General features: G+C 41.1%; 1 protein-coding gene across 1 annotated transcript; it reads right to left on the bottom strand.

Annotated features, from left to right (window-relative positions):
• Positions 1-6,014: 6,014 nt before the first annotated feature.
• Positions 6,015-11,810, bottom strand: sbk3 (SH3 domain binding kinase family, member 3). The gene is made up of 4 exons (XM_073486153.1): positions 11,799-11,810; positions 9,007-9,154; positions 8,278-8,480; positions 6,015-6,785 (listed from the first exon to the last, which is right to left on the bottom strand). Exons 1-4 carry the CDS (start codon positions 11,802-11,804, stop codon positions 6,015-6,017), a joined length of 1,128 nt encoding a protein of 375 aa, XP_073342254.1. The 5' UTR covers positions 11,805-11,810.
• Positions 11,811-15,442: the final 3,632 nt, after the last annotated feature.

Below are 15,442 nucleotides of genomic sequence, written 5' to 3'. Positions count from 1 at the left end.
CCATGATAAGCCCCAGGTACTTATATTCTGTCAGCAGCTTAATCTGCTCTCCTTTGATGACATTTGAGACTATTTCTAGTCTCAAAGGACTACAAATAGATGTGACACAATTACTTTAAAAAAGGACAATATTAAATCTTGCACAATTTCATTTATCGATGAACTTCAACTATTGAAATGTAAGGGAATTTAATACATTTTGTAGACGGATGACATAGTCAGATATGTGTCATCTGTAACCCACAATTTCTGAGTTGTCAGTTTAGATAAGCTATCCTTGAAATAACCCAAGAGGTCATCTGTGCAAAGATGAAAGTGTCTGTCCAGGCCACAGCTCCGGACTCTTTGTCTCAGAGGCTCTTTGTGTTGAAAAGATGCTTTTCATTGTGGCCATTACAGCTGCATTGGGAGGGAAACTTGACTCTACATTGGCTTCCATGCACTTGAATAATAAAAATATTGCCACACATACCCCTGAAGTCACACACGACAAAACTCTCACTGGCTCTCACCCCATGCTTGGGCCTAGTCAGTTCAAAAGGGAGACACTTATCATCCCCTTGACATATCGGGGCTACAGGGACACCAGGGTGAGCGCCTGTGGGGTGGCCCTAACAAGGTCGACTGGGCGAGCCTGATGACAGCTTGACAGATGGGGAACAGTGTAAGCAAAAGAGAGGAGGAGAGGAGCCAAGAGGGACGATGAATCCTTTGAACATATCAACCTGCCACTCTGCCCACGCTGCTCCACCATGAGGGGAAAGTAGTGCTGAGAGGGGCAGAGAAGAGGAAAGAGAAGGAAAGAAAGGGTTGAGTAAAGGATCCAGGTGGTGCGGGAGTGAGAAAGCAACGTAGAATGGTTAAGGCAAACATGCCCGATAGTAAACACATGATAATCCCGCGACTTGTTTATTAGTTGGATGGCAATGCATGAGGCACGCCAGCTCTGCAATTCATACTCTCGCACCGACCTTCTTTTCACCCCAACACTCCTCCCTAACTGTGCTTCTCTATTTCTGCCTTTGAATTTCAACCAGCTGATGCATTTTTCATGTACGGCTGTTTCCCATGCAAGAAAGAAACACACACGCTTTAAGTGCAATGCATTTTTTCGGGCATAACTCTTACTTTAACTTACTTTAAAAACTAAATTTCAACTCCAATCTTTACTGAAACTTAACCTTAATCTAACCTGAACCTTAAAACCAAGTCTTAAGTAGTGAGGATCAGAAATGTCCCCACAATGCGAAGTGTCCCAACTAAGAAGGTAACTAAAAGTAGTCCCCACAAAGATAGCAACACAAACGCACAACAAATTAACTCTCCATTTTGCACATTGCAATGCTCAAACTAGATCTTTAGATCTTCTAACTCGCAAAAGTGATAACTGGTGGGTCTTCTTGTGGACCAGTATCACCACTCTCAGTCCTGGTTAAGCAATCAGTGTCACTGAACCTTAACAAGCAGCCAGGTGAGGGGGGAGGGGGTGAATTAGGCCATGTTGACCCAAGTGTTTGGCTTCACTGTACGGATACATTTCAGACATTTGACCTTATGAACTCTTTATTTGCTCCACTCTGCCTATCAATCTGGCTCTTATATCGGTGTCTATTTTGCAGCTATCATCGTCCTGACATGTGACTTTTTTTAATATAATCAGATATCTGTATAAATATCTGTTACATCTAATATAATTTTCCAGCTGGTTGTGTCTGTATCATTCATCCATGCGACCTATAAATATTTGTATTAAAGAACATTAATCTCCCTTCTAAAGACAGAGGACAGGGTAACTTATGCTGGATATGAAATGTAAACGTTATTTTAAATTGAATGTGACAGCATGCAGATCTTCCCGATGGTGATACTGGTGGCGTGAAGTCAGAATCTTGCTTACGTTACAAATCTAAATCCGATGGTGTTGGGTTTCCAGATTTGCAAATGCAAATGTTCAAAGGTCTGTCGTGACTTGGAAGTATACACATGATTGAAAGTAAAATGAGCTTAACCTCCCTGACATTGCACATGGATTTCGGTAAGGACCAGTGGTGGAGGAGGTTTTCAGGTCTTTTAATTTAGTACAAATACAAATAATGTTTGCCAGCGTTAGCAACGTTAGCTAGTGCACAAACTGGCAACCATTTGAGGGGGCGAATGATTCGAACAGCAGCGGTGTTGGAACGTGAATGCAAAGGAGGAAGGGGGCTGAAATGCCACATTTAGTGGCTGAATGGTAGCAATAACACCTTTAAGTATGATTATATAAGTATAATTAGGAAAATGCACTTAAATTGCCAAGGCAGAAAAATATCCTCTGATATTTTATATCATTAGATTATAATTTAAGAGTTGGATTTCACTGTTGTAGTTGTTGAGGTGGAGCTCATTTTGAACTATATTGTAATGTATTCCTTTTAGGTTAATACGGATTATTATATCCTTTAAGTGAATGATTTTTTTTGTTTGTAAAATATCCTTGAATAGTGAGAAATGCCATCAAAATTAAATCCAAACTGACACCTTCACAATGCTTGTTTTGTTCAACCAGGCAGTCCAAACCTCCAAACTATTGAAAATAAATCTAAATTATTAAATAATTTTAAAAAGGAGCAGCAGCCAATCCTCATATTTGAGAAGCTGGAACCATGAATTGTTTTGCAAGAAAACTGGCTAAAGGATTTTCATAGTAGTTGCCAATGAATTTTCTGTCAATCAACTTGTTTCAGTTTACTTGTATAATATGTTGGGTAGTTTATTTTATAACAAAGCATCCTGTATTATAAGCTTTATGTTTTTTTATGAAAAAATGTGGCTAACTGAAGTCTTCATAGAATCAGTGTTGTACTAAAATATTACTTTGGTAAAAGTGACAGTAATCCGATAATCAAATAAATATAGTGGAGTAAAAAGTACAATATTTGCCTCCAAAATGTTGTGGAGTGGAAGCATAAAGTAGTGGAAAATGTAAATACTCACATAAAGTACCTCTAGGTGTTAATCAAGTACAGCACTTGAGCAAATGTACTTAGTTACAGTCCACCACTGGGCTGGATCAACAGCTTTCAGGTTTAGCTGTCCCTGTTTCTCTCATTTTCATCATCCCTGCTCTGTGTCCTCATGGAGCTCGGACAGATTTGCACCTCGATTAGCATCTTTGTGTTGGCACTCTATTGTCTCTGTGGTCCGCACCATGTGTTTCCATTTGTCAGGCTTTGGGCCTCCGTTAACTCCGCACCCAAGTGTCACATGAGCTTTGTTCCTATGTTTCCCAGAAAACAGTACATCCCAAACAGCGGTTACCAAAGGAGCTGTCGAGTGTTTTAATGTAAACATACTTTACTATAGGACGCGGCTGAAGATGTAGTTCTTGGTTCATGTTACCGGCGACCTGAGAAGAGAGGGAGTTATTGAAAGGGAGAGTGGTGCGTGTGACCACAAGAGCAAAGATGAAAGGGAAAGACAAAGAACAACTCAAGGGAAAAGTAATGAGCCAAAGATAAAACGAGAGCGGAGACGAGGGAGTTAACGGGTGAAGATGGGTCACAGTGTTCCATCAGATTGTGCTGTTACAGGCCTGCAGGCGCCAAGACAGCCTGACTTTTGCATTTGGAGGGCTGTGGAGTGCAGATAGTCAGAGCGAGGTGATGATGTGCACGGTGTGTAAATAGATGGGTCGGGGGTCTATTTATAAATTCATCTGGAGTGGCCCTTTAGCAAGGGGTTAGCACAGGCACTGGTGACACACACACACACCCGCACTGCACATTAGCAGTTGGCTACCAATAGGGACCTACTCCAAATCGAAACTGAGACATTATGCATGCTGCAATGTGAAAATTAAAACTAAGGATTTACTTTGATGCATTGCACTTTTACACTTACTTATTGCGGAGGAAGTAAAACCATCACCCTCTCCTGTGACTCACAGTTCATTTTTATGATGCGTTTTTTTATTATTGTATTATTATATTAAGTTTTTACCTCTACAGTAAAAAAACAGTTGTGAACATCAGAGCGTGACGAGGTTGTGGCAAACGTGCAAAGTGGCTATAAGCAATGCCAAAGAATTCTTTCGGGGGCACTGCAACAGGAATGCAGGTGATTCTTCAACCAGCCAGTGTCCCCTGTGACAGATGTAGGACAACTGAACAATATAGAGGTCATCTTGCCTTGTGTGCAGATTTTCACGTGAGGTTTCTTTAGCTGTCAACACGCCAATCAATCATGCATCCAAATTCAGGATAATGCACTGAAAAAGGTCTTTTTAGTTTCAAAATGATTGCCAGTGTGAATAAACGTCTCTCCTGCTGCAGGTAATATGCCCGGGGTCTGCATCACGCACGCTTGGAAGAAGATCACGCTGGTGTAACTATCAGGTTGTATTGTTCAGTCCAATTTTAGATGTGCTTCTTGTGCTCTGCAGCACCTGTCGCTTTACCACGCCAAAGAAGGCGTCTCTTTTAAGGTTGCATAAGTTGTCAATGATTATTTATAAATAAAAAATAAACAAAAGTGATTATGTTTTTTTTTTTTTTTTTAAATGGCTGCGCATGAAGTTATGCTTGTTGATACATGATCGGTATGGGGGTCGTTGGCTTTTCATGTCACAGTTCTTAACAGTAATAAATGTTTATGGGCTGCTTCCTCTGGAGCCTTCTTCTTCCTCATTAAACGAGTATTGAACAAAATAAAACAAAGCAGGTAATGTTGGAGCAGGACACCGTACACCACTAAAAATGTTTTATATCTATGTGAAGTTCATTGTAACCTTATTACGTTTATTATTACATTTATTTTAAGGTAGTTAAAGTGATTAAGATTTTTTTTTCTTCAGTTTTGAGAGATTAAAATGTCTCCTGCTTCTCCCTGTCCAGCGCCAGATACACTGACATTTTAGTAAAGAAAGATCAGGTCAGGTTTGGTGGAGGCTTTAAGTGATAACAGCAGTGAAGCAACAGTGGAGTGCAGTATTTGTGTGTTAGTATTTTCTGGGGTTAAACTACAGATTTAAGTTGTATACGAGGAGCAAGCTGTGTTGTGTTGAAGTATTTCTAAAATGCCATTTATCCTGAAAGTGTAATACGGCACAAGTTTGTTATGTTGCACCATTTAAAGTGGAAACAGACAACTTTCCCTCCCTAATGTTTCCAAGTGGTGTGTTTGTTGTCACTGCTGTTGGAAAAAAAACAATTGCGTCGCTTTCAGTTTTCCTCAAAGTAGCAACTACCAACAACACAGGACAAAACAAGAGTTTATTCATTAATTTAGTCTATAGACGGTGCCAGGCTGACTTGGATCAATCTAAATGCTGTTGGTGTCATTATTTTACATTCATTATCTTGTGCAATCAACATTTTCGGGTCATAGTATGTCACTGGCAGGAAACTTACGGCCAATCCTCAGTGATGTATCACACCATCTCTATGGTGAACATGGGTAGTTACCATCAGGACGGAGGTATTTTATATCTTCCAGTATAGCTCTGTCAAACAAATCCTTGTGATATGAGGTGTGTGTATTTATATTCTTTATTGTTGGTGATGATGTGACTCACTTTGCTGTCAAAAGCTGACTTACTTAATGTGTCTATTGCCAGTTTAAATAAAATTACTTTATATCAAACTTTATGTGTGACTTAGGAACAGTATTTTATGAGAAGTTCAAGGTACAAGTACGAGGAGTTTATTTTATTTAGACAACAATTCTGATACAGACTTTTAAAGGTACTATAATAGTTTCAAACATCAAGCTTTTCATATATTATCTTCAGATTCTCTTCATTATGACACACAAACATAGACATATATACACATGCACACACCTGAATATATACAACAATGGAAGTGGCGACTTTAACAAGGATATTTATAAAAATATGAAAATATAGCACCTTATAGAGTATATGTTTGTATTATTATACACAAAAATACATTGCAACATGATGTCTAACATGTAATATTCATTTTTTTTTAAAAAAAAAAAAAGGTCTTGAAACAACTCCATAAAGGCAAAGCTTATCTCTCCCCTCTTCCCTCCCTCACCAACTCCTCTGCTACCCCTCCTCCCTCTCTGATTTTTCTGGCCTCCTTCTCCGCCTCCTCTGCCTTCCTCTTCTCCTCCTCCTCCGTCTCCGTCAGCCACGGCCCTCCCAGGTAGCTCAGGATCTCCTCGGGGCTTCCTCTGTGTTTGGGCTCAGGGTGGAGCAGCTCTTTGAAAAGAGTCATCACCAGTGGGCTGAGGCCCTCAAACTGTGAGGGAGGAGGGTTGTCTCTTTGGTTTTCCTTCATCATTATGTAACTGTCCTCCTCACTGATCCACTCACCATCCATGATCTTTTCCTCCTTTTCAGCCTCACGGTAAAACCACTCCTTGTATCGACGGTAGCCACGGTCATCGTGGGTGCTCTCCTCCCAGGGGAAGCAGCCAGTTAAGAGGCAGTAGACGAGTACACCGAGAGCCCAGCTGTCTATACAGGGCTCCACTGTTATCCAAATGTCCTCCACCTCCTCTTCAGTCTCATCGCATTCCCTCTCCTTCTCAGCCTCCTTGGCAGGTTCCACCTCCGGAGTACAGAAGGGCGACTCGTACCAGACAGCACGAACACTTGAGCCGATGGCCCGGGCGAGGCCGAAGTCACCCAGTTTGACCCAGCGGCAGGAACTGTCGCACAGGAAGATGTTCTCAGGTTTGATGTCACGGTGGACAAAGCCTAGAGAGTGGAGATGTGTGACAGCACCACTCAGCTGGGACATCACCCTTTGGACACACTCTTCATCCACCCCGACCTGAAACAGAAAGATTCAACATTAGAAAACATAACTCTATAACCTAGTACAACATGTCTGGTTTCCAAGAGCGTCACCAATCGTTTTGGTGACGCTCTTGGAAACCTGTGCTTTCCTTCATGTACTCTCAATACACTCAGTGAGAGCAGGGTGCCCTTATTCTTATCAGGGCTCTATTATGTTCCTGGCAGTGACACAGACACAGAGGAGGGCGAGCTGGAAGCTGTTATCGAGCATGTCTCAAAAGGACGTGGTCAGCAGATACATTTTCCATGAAATCCCTATAAGAAAGTCACACTGCAGACTAAAGTTTAAGCCTTTTGAAGTGTTGCAGCGCTGCATTTGATTCAGATTTGCCTCTCCCACAGGTCAATTTGCTGCCTCTTCTTCATGAAATTACATTTACATGCTTCTTATTTGTTTTGTTTGTTTGGATTGTGTTCACGGGCAGATTTTTCCAATGAAGCAACAAAAGCACCTTGTTTCAGATTAGGGAAAGACTGGTTTCAATTAAACTTTCATAAGCAAAACTGATTCCTTCTCCAGCTCTAAAGCTCCTGTGTGTAGGATTTAGTAGCCCCTAACAATGTGGTTGTATTGCAACCAATTAAACACCCTTTGCTCTCCCTGTTAGTCTTGCAGTTGGTTTGTAAAACAGCAGTGGAGCTGATGCTGCGGATTGTGAGCTATAGTTGCCCCGGTAAACACACCAACCACTTTGGCTGTCGCAACTGCAGTGTCTCAGTAGCAGGGCTGTCCACTCTACCTAACAAACCCAGAGATACACCTTTGCAGTGTTGAGCGAGTGACTCATAAACTGCAGTATCAGAAGTGCAAGAAAAACAGACATTACCAAAGCTATGGGGTGAAGCAACAGTTTGAGTCAAGCAAAGAGAATGCAACCAACAAAGCCAACCAGTCTCATGCAGAGTAGGGCGGGATCCATTATAACTCTCTGTGATATAAAATGTATCATTCTAAGGCAACAAAAACATGACGATTCTTAAATTACACACTATGAAAACATAATTATGAATATTATATTCCATTTCATACCCTAAATCCTACTCACTGGACCTTCAAGTCACTGGTGACTTGCAGAACCGAGACAACAACCTTTCCCTAACTTTAAAGATAACAATAAAAAAAGTTTTATCATGGTTGTGTTGTCACAAGAGCATATTGCATTGTGGATATTGTCAGGAGAACAAATGAAATACATGGTCAGAAGACATTGTGCAGAGATGTTTGGCATAAGCATTTTTGCAACTGGCAAGATACATCAATTGGAAACATTTCCTCATAATCTGGGTGGAACTGGTTCTCTGTTACAAATTAGTAAGATATAAATCTAATTTCGAGGAGACAGTGTTGCAACCCAACCTAACATCCATGCAAAACTGCACGAAACTGCACCCTCCATTCTTCATTTTACAAGTAAAAGTATGTTAGGCTTGGCATTACCATGCAGGGCATTAAGAGCCAAACTGACCTCGGACACTATCACACTGTAGAGGTCACCGTATAGACCAGCTTGCTGGGCAAAAACATAGTAGGTCGGTGTGGAGAAGAAGATGCCGAGGGCCCGCGTCAGAGAGGGATGTGTGCAGTAAGAAAGGGAGAGATTGTATTCACGCAGGAAGGAGGTGAGCGAGGTCGACTGCCGAGGGAAGAACTTCAGAGCCATAGGTGTTCCTGGAGGGCGTGAAGCAAGACAACATATGTTGAATACTACATTACTAATTGGCTTTAGTCAGACGTTGTCACAAAGCTGTCATCATCTGAGGAATGTGAGTGTTGCTCATCATTGACACTGTGAGCATATATAACTTCCCCTTAGGGGCGACTCTATTACACAGCGACACCCCAGTTGTGGCAACTCTATCTCAGAGAATGTACCAAAGCACTTCATTACAGCAACAGAAGCGCAAAAGGATAACAGATGCCTTCTAAAAGACAGATCTGTCCTCACATTAATGCAGCGCTTGACCCCACACAACATGTGTAGTTTCCTCATGAGAAAGAAACCAGAGCCTGAGATAAATGTGCCTCAGTGGAGAGATGCCATTTCACCCATTTCAGATGAGGCAGGAGGAGTTTAAAAGCATAACTGTTTATTAAATATATCAACAGTAGGAAATCTGAATGGCAATTGCACACACAAACTGAGATGTAACAGTCTCAGACCAACATGACCTTTCACTGCGAGTCCTGTGCTCACCTCTCTTTCTGTGCACAGCTAGCATGACCTTTCCATAAGATCCCTCTCCCAGGAGCTTTACCACCTGGAAGTGCTCGGATACCTTCAGACTGGGCATGGACTGTGCTGACAGGAAACATCGTTCGTCAAGTTCCTGAGCTGCTGCAGCCTGTTCACACACACGCACACACGCACATACAGAAATCCATATTCAATGTCATTGCACGATGCCCATAGATGATGATTAGTTCAGTTGCGTCAAGTGAAAGGAGACCCACATCTTGATCGGCATGTGTTGATGTCAGTGATAGGTAACTTCACAGAATGAAGTTTGAATCTGAGGTCGAACATGTTGATATGTTACTTGAACCCGCTGCTTTAAAAAGGACCTTGCAACTTAAATCTCATATATCGGAGCTACTCTCATGGGGTTTTGTTTATTTGCACACTCCGCTCAACAAAACCGTATTCTACCCGTGGGGTTGGGGCTGAAGTTTAGACAGTTACTGAATAAAAATTACATAACAAGTCTTGTTATTAGTAATATGGGATTGTAAAAAGTGTAATCTAGTCAGAATACTTTTGTATTACTTTTGTATTACATCAAACTTTAAAAATGCACCTTATGCTGAAATGAATGCAGCCCCAAAAATGAGCCTCAAAATTATAATTTTTTCTCTTTAAGCATGTGAAAACACTTTCAGCGCAGTAACAATGCATGTTGCATATTCAAGATTTACAGTTGGTCAAATGAATTTACCCTTACAAAAACAATACTGTCACAAATGACTGTGTGCCGTACACTGTATGGTGTACTGTGTTTATTCTACAACATGCCGGATGCTTTTTCTTTTGTAATCGTTTTTGTTGTTTTTTTTAATCAGAGGCCACATGAAGGACTTTGCTTTGCTTGTAACGCAGGAGCACTTACTCAAAACATTATTCTTCCATTTTCACTGTAAATGAAAAAGGATAAAAAGTCCTTTATCATCGTGAAAATTGAAACAAAAACAATGCAATTTAAGTCACTATTAACAAAACTAACCTTGGCAACCTGAGAGGAGCGATTTACTTTATTTTCAGCATATTCATTAAAAAAAAGCTTCTTAATTTTAACACTTACATATTTTGTATACGTAAGTTGTTAATGTTATGTAATGATCCGATTACACGTTTGTAACAAAAAGATGATTGATTATATGATTATAGTTACTTATTTTATGTAATCTGGATACGTTATCCCGATTACATGTAATCTGTTACTACCCAGCCCTGCCTATCCCAGCATGCATCTGTCAGAAATCAGCAGAACAAATTGTACTGTGTTCCCTTTCTGCAGATCTAGCTTGATCTCCATCGTCCCATACGAACTTGAGACATCAGCGTGACGTCTTATCAGGCCGATCAGAACATTTGGCGCTGTCGTTCAGTTTCCACTGTCATTCACTGTTGTTCATGAAGTCACCCCCGACACAAACCCCAGCCAATTAAGAAGGCTGTGAACAGTTACAGCACACAGCTTAACACAAAAGATAAAGCGATTGTAGGAGTGTGACATATTTTTACTTTTGACCTTCCATACGTTGCGTAACTGAGCCTAGTGCGCCACCATTTTTAATTCTCATTACACCTGTTACACTAATGTAAACAACTGGAACATGTCTGCTGGTTATTGCTCTATTATTAATGTCTTAAAAAGCCTGATTATGATCATTGAACATTTCTCACAAATCACTGATGGTGATAAGAGATCAAATGGTGCCATGTGAAACTGGAGATATGCCATGACAGCAGGTTAAGAAATGGATGGATCTCAGTTATGAGATGCTGATGTACAGCCAAAAATAAGACTGCAGGTTTCAACCAGCCTGAGAGTCCAGCTTGGCACAGATGCGACAATCAGCTCAATTTAAAATAGAGCTGATGATGGGCTGCTTCGAGATCAATGAGACTGATGCTGCTCTATTGGCTCCAGTTTAAAGCTCCTGAACATCAACTTTTCAGACACTGAGAGACGTCACGGGCTGATTAAAACAATGTGTTCAAGGCAGACTCCAAATGCAAAAAAAGTTGGAAACATGACACTTCTATGTAATACATCCAATCCAGTTAACTTGTAGGCACAGTGAATAGAAAGACGTATTGTCTATGTGTATTTGTCTATTCGTCTAAGTGTTAAATTCCTGCTTTCACAGAGCTGTTAACACATGTTTGAGTTATCACATTATTACATTCTCGGGCTGCTCTTCATTCCACTCACACCAGCAGTAAATTAACATAATTGACTACATTTGGAGAAACACTAAACTGAGTTTTATCCAGGTCACAGCTGATTTATAGTCTCATGTCAGATGCATCTAAAACATTTCTTGCATCAGAAACATCCCCATACTTGCCGTGTCCTTGTAAACTGAGGCGATTATTAATTTAACCCCCCTATTAGCTGATTAGTCGGCATAAAGCGACAAGTGGATCGGAGATTTCTCATGAAGGCTCTGCACGAGCTAACATCATTAACAAATTTGAAGTCGGGCACAAGAGCTCAACATTACAAGCTGAAAATCCTCTCGATGAAGTTGTCAATCAAACATTTGCAGCCTCTGAGTCACTTTGCAATAAACAGCCAGCAATGCATTTGAGCCACGCCTGCATGTCATCTCATCATATATAGTATAGTTGCAAAAACACATTAAACCTCCAACTGTTTGCACAGGCACAGAGGAAATACTTGCATTTATGCTTTTGGTTGCTTTTGCAGCACACTATGATGATAATGACTGTCGTTTGAGTGTTGCTGCTGGTGCAATACTTACTGTCATTTTCTGTTCAGTTGGTTGATCTCTGCTCACTTTGTCTCGACTCTTTTCAGCATCTAAAGACTTCTGACTCCTGACAAGCTGCTGACACTAACTACTGTTCTCAGTCCTCGACTAGACTGATAATTTAACAGGAATTGAAGCTGATATTTCTGGTTCCCTGCAGTAGCTCAGCAGATTAATAGAGCAGCCTCACAGACGTTTGCTGGAGACCTGGATATTAACTGTGCGCTTCTCCCCGGGAGACACACTCTGAACTCTCTCCCTCTCTTTTCCTACTCTAGTGCCAACACTCTCTCTCTCCTACTGTCGTCTGTTATGCTGGCAAATACGCGTGAACCAGCTACAAGGCATGTCAAACCTCCCCCTCCCTCCCTCCCTCCCTCCTTCCCCCTCCTCCCCTCTCTTTCACTACACAGCAGTGTTAATATCCCACCGTTTCCAGCCTGTCAGTCAGCCCGGCCACATTAGCCCATCTCTCCTCTGCCTCCCCTCTCCTCAGCTGTCACTCACTTTCCGCCCTCCTCCCCCCTTTCTCTTTCCATGTCTCTCTCTCTTTCTCACCCTCTCAGCCAGTCTGAGTCAGTGAATTCCCCCCACGGCGTAGGATTCCTCGTCTAATCAACAGGTATGCTGGAATGATTGGAATAGTCCAACAAGCTGCACCCCTGATCCCTGAATCTTACTTGGATTACGGGGTACGGTTGAAGATGCCACCTGACCCTTTTATTGACCGATATCACTCCTTTCTGCCCCTGTTGCCCTTCATTTCTCTGTTTGAATCATATCAAATCCATGTTATTACCCCATGAGCATCCTCCTGAGATCATCGTCAAGGTTTTTCTTATTTGTATCATCATCAGACAAACTTCCCCCCTAATCTTCCTCTCTCTTGACATAAAACCCATCCCCCCTTTATCTCTTTCCAAGTGCATATTATAGCCTTTCATCACACACTGACGGAGATAACAGCTGAATCTTTGCCTTGCAAAACACCATCATTCTGTACTTTGCTGTCTACGTGCCAGCCATGTTTCCCACTTAGCTGCAGCTTCTCCATCTCCTATGGCCTCGACACCCTCCTCCTCTTTCTGTCCACTCATATAGATTTCCCTCCGGACTTCATACTACAGGACTATTATTGCCACCGGCTCGATGGCTGTTCGTTATATAACACAAACACTGGCTGCTATCACAACGGCATGGTCCCGGCTCAGGTTACTAACACTGCGCTGGTCATGCGGGCGTACACCGATGACCAACATGAGCTTCCATGTTTGTGCCTGCACCATAGGGGCCCTGTGGCCCCTGCTGTGACGACCCCCACCACCAAAACACAACTTTCATCGCTTTCAGCTGAAGCCAAGAGATAGTCGAGTCCATTCACAAACAGACAGTGATGGGACTTTTTTGCAACTGTATACCTCCGCTTCACTACATTTTGGAGGAAAGTATTACTCCCCACATTTATTTGATAAATTTAGTTACTTGGTACTTTTCAGATTGCATGTTGCATCTGAGCAAAGCAGAACGTTTTCATTTATTTATCAGCAATCGATTCCAATAATGAGAAAATTGCTATTTATTGGATCAGATAATCAGCGGTGTAGTATAAAGTACCCAAAAGTCATACTTGAGTAAAAGTGAAGATATCATGTTAAAATATTACTTTAGTAAAAGTGAAAGTCACAAATACACATATTAATAGTCTTAAAGTGTCTGATATCAAATGTATTTAGGGATCAAAAACCCAAGGTAAAGCAAATTACACGTATATTTACATGCATGTAAATATTGTTTACGCCAGGTTGACCGATTATTGGCCAATTATCAGATCCGATATTCAACATTTTTTCTGATTATCTGAATCAGTGTTTTTTTATTTGATAGTAAATAAAATACATTAATTACGTTGTAATCTGAAAAGTAACTAGTAACTGAAGTTATCAAATAAAAAGTCGTAGTAAAAAGTACAGTATTTAACTAGCAGAAGATGGAAATACTCAAGTAAAGTACAGATACCTATTATTGGCCAATAATATAATGATTAAATTGATACTATTACCTGGTGTTTCCTCTTTATAATGAGGCATAGTGCAGGTGAGCAGGTGGTATGGTTGGGAAGCTGACTTGACCTGGGTCTAGACTTCCCTGAACTAAGGACTCAACTCATCCTGACTTGACTTGGACCAAATGACTCGAGTCACATCACACACACACATGCAAAGCGTAGATAGATAATGCACACCAGACATCCTCAACTGGCGGCCTGAGGGCCCTATGCGGCCCTTTAACAACCTCTTTCGGGCCCTTTGATCATTTCTGTTTTAGCCGGCTAATTGGCCCATTAATTAGTCGTGTCTGTTGCCAAGCACAGAAATACTCTTGATCAAATAAAAAGTTCTCACCCAGGCTGCTAAAGCAGAGCGAACGTACCAGAATCAAACTGACCACCTACTTCTATAATTAAAAAGGTGCATTTTGATGTTTCTTTTTCAGTGCTGAAAACTAATAAACATGAATAATAACTGCTGCACACACTCGTACACCACATGGACGTGGATTCACGGATGCTGATGCACAGACGGTGTTGCACAAATGCATGAGAGCAGCACACTCAGTCAGGACAGCTTTGTTGACAGTCAAGTTACATAATGTTCCTCTTTGCTATTCGGTTACACTTCTGTATTTTTGAGCGAGTTTTTGACGACCAAAAAAGGAAACTGCTCATGCTTACACAAGAGGTATGGTGTGTGCAACAAACAAGATATGAACAGAGAGAAGAGAGCAAGATTCTTCCTCCTTTTTAGTCTGTGTGAAAAAAGAAACATGATGCAATTTGACGCCGCATTTAAGCCCAGAAAGTCACTAACTAAACAGTGCTAGCTGCAATTTAGCTCAGTTTTCCTGGTACTTGCTGTGAGAATGATGTGATGAGGAAATAACACGTTTCAAGATGAAGACGAAACATTTCACAACCTCCAAAAGTCGACAAATTCTGGAAAACTCTCTTAATGGAAGATGTTCTCGTGTTTTTCATCTCGTGCATTTCATTTAAAAAGACCAAAAATGAAAGTCTCTCATTAAATGACTTCATTTACTTCAAGTTAAATAGAGACACAGGGAGCATCATGATGTTTTAGTTTGAAGATGAAGTAAAAGTCAAATTATTTTATCTTGAATGTCTCTTACATCCAGTGTCTAATGAGACAGAGCTGATTTACTGAGAGATTTAGACGTTTGATCTGATTTTGTGCTTGTGTGACATCATTTTTCAAGCTTGTTTGACACTTGAATTCATTTTAAAACTCATTTTTCAGGTTTGCTGTGCCGTTTCCCCTGTTTTCACGAATCATGTTGACTCAAACCCGTCTCTCCTAACAGAGCAGGGGCAGTGAACGTAAAGGAAATACCGTCTAAAGTTCCTCCGTGACATAACAGTCGAGCAACACCTCGAGAATAGCTTTTATGCTTGTTATAATCGCCCGCATTTCTTCGTTCATCTTCATGATTAGTGTTTCCAAAGCAGTGTCACAGTGCATTACAGTTTTATAGCTTGCTTGAGTCACGCTGCCATGTTTCCTTCAGTCCCGTCCTCCCCGGAGAGGAGGCACAGATAAAAGGATAAATAGATGGCGGAT

This window comes from Pagrus major, chromosome 17 (genome assembly GCF_040436345.1).
Source record: "Pagrus major chromosome 17, Pma_NU_1.0".
Lineage (NCBI taxonomy): Eukaryota > Metazoa > Chordata > Actinopteri > Spariformes > Sparidae > Pagrus > Pagrus major.
Note: the sequence above shows the minus strand (reverse complement) of the source record. Positions and strands in the feature narration are given on the sequence as shown.

Excerpts from the sequence above, each read along its gene's own strand:
- sbk3 (XM_073486153.1), bottom strand. Across the intron at positions 8,481-9,006 it reads AGCTGTGCACAGAAAGAGAG|GAACACCTATGGCTCTGAAG; the intron begins GTGAGCACAGGA and ends CACGCCCTCCAG. Across the intron at positions 6,786-8,277 it reads ACAGTGTGATAGTGTCCGAG|GTCGGGGTGGATGAAGAGTG; the intron begins GTCAGTTTGGCT and ends TTTCTGTTTCAG.